This window comes from Ptychodera flava, chromosome 21 (assembly GCF_041260155.1).
Source record: "Ptychodera flava strain L36383 chromosome 21, AS_Pfla_20210202, whole genome shotgun sequence".
In the NCBI taxonomy this organism is placed as follows: Eukaryota; Metazoa; Hemichordata; class Enteropneusta; family Ptychoderidae; genus Ptychodera; species Ptychodera flava.
Window position 1 is genome coordinate 34,115,626 of NC_091948.1, and position 12,494 is coordinate 34,128,119.

The 12,494-nt window shown below is 36.5% G+C and overlaps 1 protein-coding gene across 2 annotated transcripts in view; it reads right to left on the bottom strand.

Moving 5' to 3' along the window:
• Window positions 1-11,042, bottom strand: part of LOC139122075 (dmX-like protein 2) — an 89,775-nt gene extending 78,733 nt beyond the window's left edge. For both annotated transcript variants that reach the window (XM_070687454.1, XM_070687453.1), the window contains exon 1: window positions 10,868-11,042. In XM_070687454.1, coding sequence (XP_070543555.1) covers window positions 10,868-10,954 — 87 coding nt within the window. In that variant the 5' untranslated portion in view covers window positions 10,955-11,042. The remainder of the gene's footprint in view (window positions 1-10,867) is intronic.
• Window positions 11,043-12,494: the final 1,452 nt, after the last annotated feature.

The following is a 12,494-nucleotide window of genomic DNA, read 5'->3' on the forward strand; positions in this document are numbered from 1 at the left end:
CTTGTGAAATATTTGCATTTTTATTCCTGTATAGTATACATTGGTATTAAAAGTTTGCAAAATTCTTTAACCAAATGATGTCAAAGTTTATCTGGTCTAGCTTCTGTTTGTGGTTTTGTTAACTGACAAAAACTATGAATAAAAGCTTTGACTAAGGTTTCCTCTCTGCCATGCATGATACACTTATATAGCAATTTTTTCAGATTATTTAACTATTGAAAAATTCGTTTTGTACAGTATTCAATAAGTTTCAAATACAGATATTGTTTATCTCATTATACTCAAAATACATTAAGTATCAGCAATATCATACTGTCATTGAGACAAAACATTGAACTATTTACTCATAGTTAGTATCTCAATTTACAGGATATACTCATGTATCAACCTATACATTTATATCGTATCACACTCTTTCATAACAGTTGTATGACTACACATTTGCATAATGATATAATTCAAATCAGAGTCCACGTTTACAACACTTTGTTTAGTTGACCCTGAGCTTTGTATTGTATGCTTATATTCAATCGGTGATAATAATTAATACATGAAAACTCCTGCATGGCTATCAGCATCTGTATTTTACTAATGAATTTTGTATGCATTTTTACTGCACATACTATGTATGATGAGAAATGACTGGCAGTTTCCTGAAAATTGGACTCAGCATGACTTGCAATTTGTCACAACTGATGACCTCTATGAATTATATATTTGTACTCTGAATGCACTAAACGTAGATTTAATTGCCTATACATGTACCTAAAACAAGATCATTTTTAAAAGCAGTCAAGGCCAGGGAATGAAGTATTCTCTATACGGAAAGGATTGACATAACAGTGTGGTTCAAAACTTGTGAACAATTCAAAACAATATCAAAGTACTCTTTCATACTCTGTGAGTATCATTTTTTAATAGCAATGATGATCAGTGACTATGCTACTGATTGAATATTTCATTGAACCATTCAGATTTTGCAATCACTGCTTTCAGTAAAATATTCATATTCTATTTTATTATTTGAATTCATGATTGTTATTAGTGAGTTACAATCAGGATGAACACATGTGTTACTTCCTTGGTCTTGGTCGTCTTTATGTTAAATTGTTATGTACAGTGCATTTGTATTGATATACTGTAGGAACTAGAATCAGAAACGTTACAAGTCTGGTGAATTTTTGTTCACTGTGATTGCAGGTAAATGTACATTATCACGTAATCTGCAACCCACTGTTTGTTATGATAGAAAATTTGTGGTTGTTTTACTGGGCTGTAACAGTGTGTGTGTGTGTGTGTGAAATGAAATACCGGTAGTACCTTTGTTGCCTCACAACTAACACTGCTTTACACTGTATAAAGCTTTTAATGATTATCTAATCTAATTATTTGGATTCTAAATCACAAATGGTCATTGTGTTAGCAATCCACAAAGTCATTTTAGTGTGAACAAACTAGTCCTAATATTGAAACTCCTCCAGCAGTGACTAGAAACACCTCAAATTCACTGTGAGAGTATTACTCCACACTGCAACACCAATTCCATAGGTATATGAAGCTATACAGTCATGTACATGTACAATACCAGTCCAGAAAATTAACATACAAGAAACAATTCTACAGAACCTTTACAGTACCTAAAATTTCTTTGTTTCAAATTCAGACAACCATACTTTTTCTAATGTATGACATGTTGTTTTATAATACATGTAGTTATAAAGGTTAGTATAAGTGACACTGGTTGACTCCCATTCTGATCACACAATCAAGTGATACTCATATGACCTACAGACCACTCAAGCAAATTCTGATAGTATATTCGCCAGCCCTTTTACAGAACCTGTAGCATTGATGCAAATATTTTTATGAATATTCTTTAAAATACATTAATATATCAAATGCTTCTTCAATCACCATCTTATGCATACCCATGTAGTCAGAGTTGATGGAGGTAAAAGTTACCAAAATAGGAAAATCTAAATAAAATATTTAAATTTGCTTATTTCCACATAATTTGAATAAATTTAAGTACAATCATGCTGAACTGTCATTCCAAATTTCAAAGCAGCACGGCAAATGGTTCCTGAAAAATGATTGCTTTACCAAATATACAAAAATATTTTCAAAATTATTATAATATTCATTTTGATATTATTTGAATATCATGTGCAAGAACTATGGAAAGCCATAAACCAATAAGCCAAATTTCATAAGCCAATAAGCAAAATTTCAAATCAACTTGGTGAACAACTTCCAACAACATAAATCTTTTCACCAAATTTGAAAAAGTACAAGTGTCTTTCTGACTGACCCTGAGGAAATGTTTGACTACTGAAAGCAAAGAGTTTGTTGCAAGGAGTGCAATCAGTCAAACTACACAGGGGATGCATGTGTTTAGAGACATGCACTTGAATGAGGGTAACTTGAGTCTGATAAACACACAAGTCTGGTAGTCTATGGTTAAAGGTATGGAAATCGATCCCAGGGCCTAGGAGTGGCACATGTAAAACAGTGTGTATCTTTGCGTCAGAGGCGGAATAAATCTATTTATCCAGGAAATCTTAATCCCGACTGCTATGTTTGTACGCACATAGAGCCAGTCGACGTTAGGGACACAAAAAACAACACGAGGAACAAACAGGCAGTGGTTTTGAACAAAATCAATGTACCCGGTACTTCACCGATGTCTGTAACTCAGTACATGAAAATATTCGTAGCTTGACGCACTTTGAACATAGCTCGTAACAAGTGAGAGCGGAAAGCCCACAGAACTACGTGTACAACTATAACAGCCACTCATGTAGTTGGCGCTCAGTGAAGATTTTTCGATCAACAACTTTGACGGATGATGGACTGACCTTTTCTACCGCAATTGTTATCTCCCTCGATTCAGCACAAAATTTTCGTATGGACTATTGATGCGGTGTTTACAGTTGTTACGTAGTGGTAAACCTAGTCGTATTTACGAGTGCTGCGTAAACAGTCACTGAATAAATTTTGCACGCATTTACGAGCACTGGATATTACTACCGTTTTTAATCGAAAACCGTCCGTATACGACACATGACAGTTGTGACAAAAACAACACAAAAAATCTGGCGTACATTGTTACTGCATTACTTTGACCAAAAAATCACCCAAATGCCGAACGGTGATCATACAGAACTCTGCTGCAGGTTTCTGGACTAAACGACCCCAAACCGACCGGGTCCCAGTCAACTGTGCCGGGCTCGACGTCTACTCTATCAGCGTCAACTCAAACTTTCACTCCAGAAAACTTTACCCCACAAACTGGGAATATACTACCGGTAAATTTACCTTGAAAAAAATTCAAACTTTGTATCGTATTGAAAAAATCTTACCGGGGCCACGGAGCAAATTAAAAAACCAACAAACCCCAACAGAAACAGTTGAATGATCATTAGTGTGCAAGGTCGCTGTATTATATGTCAGGGTGAAAAAACCTAGCTTTGAAATTTCTGGACGGTACAAACGGCGGGGCAGAATTAGACAAGATTACGACCAATGTGTTACCGCCGATGGTACATAACTTACTGTTGATAGCAGGTAGTTCGGTGTCCAGTGAGAACACGATTCCGAATATATCACGGCTGTTGATTTGAGCTGCCTCCGATCGAAAATTTTCAACACAAAGACATGATGTCAATAATTTTGCGAGATTATAAGTACCCGCTGTCTTCTCGCCAAATAGCTGCGATCAAGATCATTATGATAGAAGCAATTGACCGCCGAACACCTGCTTGCTGATCTTATACACAACGTGTAAAAATTGATTATTCCTGCTGAGAAATACGACAGCAAATATTGCAATGTGAATTTCTTACTATCTTCCCGCAATGGTTTTGCATCTGTGTTTATTTTATCACGGTCACTGGACCATTTCTGACGATTTTTACTAACAAAGAATCAGTTGACACTCATCGTGGGAACACATTGCAAAGACGTTCACAAAATTTCATCACATTCATCACATTACCGTAATCCCCGTTTCAAAGACGTAGGAAATGTATAATGATTTGTTTATCTTGAAAATTCCCGAACTGAAGCCTCTAAATACAAAATGATTTTTCTTCTGAACAACTTCCCGACAACTTTACAATCACACTCTGGTCATCACATGACGGTTGTAACCGTACATGTGCTGCTGCCAATGGAGAATCAAAAGACTTCAAATCAACAGTCAAAACGTACGGAAAAAATATCAATATCCAAGCAATGTAAAACAATAATTTTGATAAGGTCAATTTATTGTATATTGTAAAAAATTTCCAGACCACTCGGAACAGCGTAAGATTATGATCTCACTCATTCGAATACTACACTCACACGGTAGGGTAAAAATATGGGAACTCAGATCGTTATATACTGCTTCCGTCAAACGAGTCCGCTTATCTAAAGACAGTAAAAATGGTAAAAAAGACGGTAAAATGACCATAATTATTATTGCTTGTCTCTGTAAATTTTGCCGACTATTCGTTAGTAGTTGTCGAATTTCTTGAGTTTGTCCGAAAACTATTTCAGTGAATGACGTAAGTTTCAAGACACCCGAGTGCGAACGCAATATCGATATGGAGATAGCAAAATCAGTCACAGACAATCGAGGAAGAACATAAGAGTCTATTAATCTGCGATTTAATTCATCCTAGGTTACCATGAAAGTAAAAAGGTAATGTTGTGCCCTGGTTGGGAAAGAAAAGTTGATTAAGTTTTCAAAAAACGTCAGCTAATACTCGAACAATTTAGTAAAAAACTAGCTCAGAAAAACGTATAGAGAAGAACGACATCACTGATCACGGCGATCTTCAGATCTTTTATCATGTTTCAGTCTGAACGGTCAACATTTGATGCTATAATCTATGTCAAGTGTCTCTTTTTGGTCAAATCCGACAGAGATGAATCAATCACGATTTAGTTTCATCGCCCCGACCGACAGGAAATACATGGGCACCTGTATACATGTAATCGTGGCATAAACGTATCCAATGCCCGTCCACTGCATGAGCCATTGACTAACCTTGCATCGCGAGCAAACAACGGTTTTGGACGTCACGAGAGCATTTTTTTTCGCAATCTGTGAGCGGTTGAGTGGTTTGGGTAGGCTGCATACATGTAGATCGGAATCGAGTTGATTTCGGCGGAAAACAGTTAGAAAGTAGTTTTTCGTGCTCCGTCCAAATTGGATCCGCATGTTGCCGGTTTTGTCCATGGTAATCAGCGAGCTGTGGTGGGAGGCCGTATAACGCCGGGAATACACGTCATCGTACGCAGGGCTATGCCACAACATACTTCCAAAGGCGATCTATCGTAAAATATCGTACTGCAGGTCAACATATACACATCACCCATTCATAGGCCTACAGGTACACATATCAACGAACAAAAAGGGAGAGGCAATCTGCTTGAAACCATGAAGTAGTCCGTTTGTGTCTGAATTCATTGAGGCGCGTGTTCAGTAACCGTTGGTCAAGTTTTTTCGTTCAGTAGTAAGAATCGTTTATTCATTGTTGACATCGTAATCGATCCGATGTACACACCAAATGTTTGATCGTTTGCACCTTTGCGCGTCCCCTCGTGATTGGCAGCTGTTTGAATGCTTTCATCTATTGTTTGTTGGACGCTTCGAACACAGCATCGAAGCAGTTTTGGCATAGAAAATCAACTTAAAATGGAAAAAATGAGAGAATTTCGCCAACAGGGTGATGCCACAAGTATTCACAAAACGTAATATGTTGGAACAGTGCTTTAATTTACACCATGGTTGTTGAAAGATCCAGATTTTCGGGAGCATTCGTTGACGTTGTTACCATGTGCCACTCATGTTGGATTATGAATCCCCAGGGAGATAGGGGGTATTTATAGGCTCCCCCTGCCTTTAAGCCTTTATTACAATACCAGCATTTTGACCATACACTTGTCTTCTTAGGGTAAAATGTGGGAAGCTATCACAAGCCTCCTTCTGGCAAACTAAACCAAAATTGCCAGTACTAAATTAACATTATGTATTGAGAGCATTGATTTACCCTTCAAGTGTCATGATGGGAAACAGTGGCTAACATTGTACATGTATGCAATGACTGATCATTCAGTAACAGAGACAGCATTGTATGGTTAAATGTTTTACAGGCAAACACTAAAGCTCTGCCAATGACCTACATACCAGTATACTGTATACAGACATATTAGAAAAATTTACGACAGTATGGTATCATGCACTGTGCTCTCTAATGGTGTTTGGAAACACACCAAAGTAATTATTGAAAGGTCTGGACGTGAAAACAAAGTTTGCATCCAGAATTACAGCTTGTATAAATGTAAGAAGAAAATCTTATTTTTTTGTGATGATGCTCTACTAAAGCCCAGCATGGCATAAAATTGAACCAGCCTAGAATACAAATAGCATTACACAACTATAAGTCATTTCAAGTTGCTTTCCACCTGATTTTCAAGAATAGACAAACGACTATAGATATAAAAATAAACTTGAATGATCTTTGTCCTTGAACTCAATAATTGTGCCCTTTCTGAACGTTTGTCAAGTTCAATATGTACAGTACATCATGTGCAGTACCCCCGCAGTACCTAACAAAATGGTATCTACTTGAAGATGTTTCTATCTTGAGACAAATGTAAGCAACTATATGCACTGTTGACCTAAGATCCCAACTCAATTACCAATTTTCCCTTGGTACAAAGGTATATTTTGACAGCAAAGTAGAAAATCTTGCTAAACTTTGGAACAGATTTACCTACTACATGTACAACCTACTGAATATGCACATCATAGTAACCCTATCATACCTTTCTTACTCTAACCCTTTTACTACAATGGTTTGACCCAAACGGATTCTTATCTATGGTGATAGTGGATGCTTACTGAAAATTGGGGAGGAAAGGTTAAATTTTACCATAACTGCCTACACAATGTCTTCATATTATGCTAAAACACATCTTTGTTATTTTACCAATCGTGTGCAATTTCATCACTGTTAGTAATATTGCTTAAATTCATATCCCTTTTTTCAAAACATTATTGACTGATACAAACAACACTCAAATGTTCACACCTTTGCTGACAACACAATGTACTGTCAGCATTTTGCATTTTTCTCCTTCATTGTGAACACTGGTTCAGTGCCACTATATACCAGAACAGAATTCAGTCTTTTGTTGGTATCGGCTATGACTAATGAAAATGGTGTAGAAATTTACATCCAAATGACACATTTCTTCAAAAATGTGAGTTTGAAGTGGACGTGTTGCTATTTCTGCAATGAGTATGACCTCAGTTCAACTATACCATATGCTTCCCAGACAAATTAAAATTGTTTACATCAGTATTAAATTTCATTAGACAGGTATTGTTGTACATGTAAATGCATATGCAGAACAGATGGTTTGGATCACCTTTGGCATTAACATCCTTACTGGAGATATTTATAGCAAGAAACCAGTGGAAGAGTAACCATTCAAAATTACACATCTAGGTACTGAGTACATTTCACCGGAAAGAATAGCTATATATACATGTATACTATGGACCAGTGATGGAATGTTCCTGATTGTGTTACAGGGTATTACCATCATCTTTGGTATTGATCATGATAGATGTACACTGTTCCAAATGTATGGCACCAGAGTCACTATTTTGGATATTATTTTGTGAACTGTTGTCAGTGTTGTCATTTTAGGTTTATAACTAGTGCTTAGCATCTCAGATTGTCGCAGAAGTTCAAGAAACGAAATTTCTTCGTTTAGATCAAAACCCCCTCCCCCTAAACGAAACTTCAAAAGTGCGAAATGTTCATGTCTGCCTGAGAGTACAATGTTGCATTTTGCTATAGCTACTAAAGACGTATTCCCCTTGCCACATTACAATAAAGTAAACGATCAGATTTGAGTACTAACAGGGCATTTTACCGCATAAAAGTTTCATTTTATTTTACTTTCCCTTTTTGCATCTCTTGTGCTGTTCTTTGTCTTTGTGAACACGCAATTTGTACTTGGTAGGGGCGGTAAACAAGCAAAAAAATTGACAAGGGGGCCCAGGCATGTTCAATCATATTAAAACGACTATGACCAGGTGCATAACAAGTGAGAATAAAGACATCTAGTGGTTAGAGCAGACGCTTATAAATAGCACATTTTAAAAAAATGATACTTTTTTTCTTTGTATAATTTGATGAATGAAATGTTTAGGATACAATGTTCCTATCGGTAAATTGTGTTTGGGGCACAAACGAGATGGAAACAGTTACAAATTTGTTGGCACGAGTGTGCAGTTTTTCTTTAATTTAAAATAAACACACGAAAACTTGTGATCACAAAATAAAAGTGCGAAAGTGAAGTTCACTAATTGAATGGAGGTCAAACCCCCTCCCCCCATTAACGAATAAATTTCGCTTTTTAAACTTCTGCGACAATCTGAGACGGTCCTTAGCATCTTAAATTGACAAAACATACCTTCAGTCCAATGAATAAAGGATGTTTCGTGGAGACAGATAATCACTTTCATCTTTTGACTTTTCTGCATGCTTGTGCTTGGACCACTTTGAAACTAAGATGAACTTATATTCACTGTCTTGCTTTTATGAGAATCAAAACTTAAATTTATCACAATCAGGGATGGCAGCCTCTTTGAATTTCAAACGTCAGTAAATGTCATGGAATTTGTTTCTTCGGAACGAAAAGTTCATGGTAACCCCTGGTATTAACTCTAGATTTTCAGAGAACGGTAAAATTTCCTTAGGAAAGTTTTGACATCATTCTTGTTTTTCAGTATGGGGCATGTACATGTCATACCCTACAGAAAGAAATGTCATAATTTCATGTGCCAAGCAGAAATGTATGCAAATATTAAAGACCATGGTTATTCTGGCACATTGAAACCTTTGTCTACTGCACCGACCGGGTAGTTTTACCTGACTCTCATATTGTGCATTGACATTCTTTTGATCCATTTATTTGGAAAATACAATTTTACTTTTATAGCAACAAAAAAAACACAAAAACAGTGACTTTGGCATTCAAACCCCTTTTTCTGTTGATTGAAGCCAAACAAGAGTACAATGCACCTTTTGAATTGTATTTGCATATTTGCTTTGATATTTCAAAAGTAACACTCACATCCATATTTATGATAGGACAGAAAGATGATATACCGGTACATCTCCCAGCTCCAATGAAAATTGCAAGAAATGATGTGAATGGCAAGTTCATGGAGTATTGGGTTTACTTTCTAGTAATTAACTCTGTTCTACCATTATGAAACGTTTATTTTCAACAAAACCGAACCTAGTTGTTATGGAAATTTTATTTTCAACTAATCTTGCAGTTATGAACTTGGAATTATGAAGTTTACTTTCAACAAAACTGAACTTTGTAGTACTAATAACAAAGTAACCTCTTGGAAGAAAAATAACAACAATTAGTTCATACAAGCTTTATCCACAATATGCTATACAAGATACATGTAACTATGAGGAAGGGTTATTACAAAAATACTGCAAAAGATTGTACAAAGACATTAGCACAGCATATTATCCATCACAGAACAGAGGATGGTGCATGATGCTAATGTCTGAGTATATCCTTTACGTTATTTTGTAATACCTAATCATTATACATGTACCTCTTACACATGTCAAATGTGTACATACACATCAACAACACTGGAAAAATATTTCACATTCCAATGAAGTTCTCACTGAAGAAAGTGAAAATAGTAAGAAAGTTTTCTTATAATCTTTCATTTGGGAGTCAAACATATTGACTGTGTTTCTCAGAATGAAACGCTGTGTCAAGTAAGAAAACATGCGTGTAATAACATGAGTACAACAATATATTGTTTTGAGAATACGCGTATCTCATATAAGTAAGAACAATGAACGATATTTTATAACTATTGAAATGCAAATGCCATCTGATTCATTTCATAAGGCTTTAGTCTACAAGGTTAACCCTTTTACCACCATGGCTTGGCCCACACCAATTGTTATTAACATTGTACAAAGGTACAGGTTGGTGATTGGCTTTATTTACAAGTTTCAACAGTAATTGATTCAATGCGGTTCTGTAGTTAACTTCTATGTCACGGGTGCTTGGCTAAAGACTGCACCGTCTCCCAACTCAAAGAATAGAAAGGCCACATAGCAATAGCTGAGCACTCGTGACAAGCTGTACACTAGGGATAATATATGTAACAGCAGTTTGCTTAACCACTGTGAAATCGCAGTATCACAGCAGTGGCTTTCATTTTCATAAACTGCTGTCTCGTGCTGTACAGAACTGAATCACATTGGTAGAGCATGAGGGAAATCCCATACGGGCTCTTCCTCATTTGTGAATATGTGATGATTCATATCAGTTGTTCCATCGGAATATGTCGGTCCATTGGAAGGGCGTTTCTGGTTGATCTTGGTAGTGGACATCATGGACATTCTTGAATAGGACATTGTGAATTTCGGATGTTGACTATATTCAACATACATGCGTATCCTTTTTTTACCTCCATGATCTGACATATCCAGGTGGGAGGGTTTAGTGCACGTCAGTGATCTACATCAAACATGTACATATGCGTGTTCTACTATGCTGCTATTTCTGCTATATAGCAGTACGAGCGACTTGAGAATGTTGAGAGGCGAGAACATTCACAGAGCGCAGATGAAATTCAGCTGTCTCATCTGACAATTCGTGCTGTGTCATGATTTAATGAATGAAACCGGCGTATCAAATGTACGGGTACGACGATTACAGGTATGGGGGTCATGTCTACGAGACAGCGAACTTTCAGCAATCACGGGACGATAGGGAATATCGATATTATTATGACAAGCAAATGAATTACCGTAAACGGAATTCCGTCGACACATCCAACTGCGAAACAGCTATCACCCGCATTAACTGCACCTGTCAGCACCTGGTGACGATTCATAGTGTTGTGAGACAGCGAGAAACTGCTTATAACAGTGACAGACAGCCAGGTTTAGTATGTACAGATACGTCCATCTTGCAGTCCTTTATCCCAGAATTCATTAGTTTTGCGTAAAGCAGAAAATTTTCAGATTCGTATTCTTGTTCATTCCGCTGGCTGATACGCTCCAGGCGCAGGGTACTGCGCGTATTCGATCAATGTACGATGTTAAATAAAAGCTCAAGAGACAGGAGAGATAGAAACGCCACAGCATCGTTGATATCAGAGAATGAAATAAGTGTATTTCAAAGCGACATCCGATTTCATATGAACATTCTAAACCATTCATGGTGCAATATTGTGCTTTTGAGTTATTTTTCTTATGTTTGGAGTTTTCGTTCTAAGAGATGTTCCTGTTCCGATTTTTTTGTGATGATTTGAATTAGCAATCTTTTATTCTTTCCCCTATTTATTTTATAAAATCATAGGGAACCAAGAAATCAGGTTGTTGTTGTTGTTGTTTGTATTGTTGTTTATGTTTATTAGTTGTGATGTTGTTGATGTTGTTGTTGTTGTTGTTGTTGTTGACCTATAAAATTCAACGAAGATAACTTGTGTTGTGGTTGTTTCAAACGTAATGTAGATGTCATAAGAAACGTCACAAGGACACTATCATTCTTTGACCTGATGTAACTTTATGTCAACGTACACTCTCTTCAAAGACTTACAGTAAACTATTATGAAGAGAGCGTATGTTGGCATAGAGTTACATCGGGTCACAGTAGAGAATGATGGTGTCCTTGAAGCGGTTTCTTATGACATTTACAATCACAACACAACAGTTATCTTCGTTAAATTTTATTGGTCAACAACAATAACAACAACATCACGACTAATAAACATAAACAACAATACAAACAACAACAACAATAACAACAACGATGACCAGATTTCTGGGTTCCCTATGGTAAAATAAGTTCTGTATGCGAAATTTTGTCTGTGGGATATATCTGGCATGAGACCATGATTCCACAAGAAACCGAAAACTAGTTGTACTTCCTATGTTTTCATTTGCTAATAAAATTGAAGCACACTAATTTGTTGTTGCTGTTGTTCAGTCATTTTGATATCGTTGCTTATACTTACGAGAAAACGTCATAATCATCGGACTTTCATTGCTGTATAATTGGCAGGTATTGAGTACTATGCACTTACCTTATACCCCTTCCAATTGTTACCAGGACAATGACAGACATAGATTTATTTGATAGATGCTTTGTAAGTGTGAAAAGTTGGAAATCACACAATTCAAACTTACTTTATACTATGACACAGTACAAATTCCAAGTTCCAAGTTTCCAAGTTTACTCGCTGTACTTGATTGAGTGGCTTTGAAAATATACGTCATGTCAGAGTCCGCATTTCCATCTTTGTCACTACTTGTAAATTACGAACCGGGAGTACGAATCACAGTCACAGTTCAGCAGATGAAAATCACATCAGCATCATTATCATTATCACCATGGCAACCTGTTCTTCTCCAACCCTTCATCTATGTATC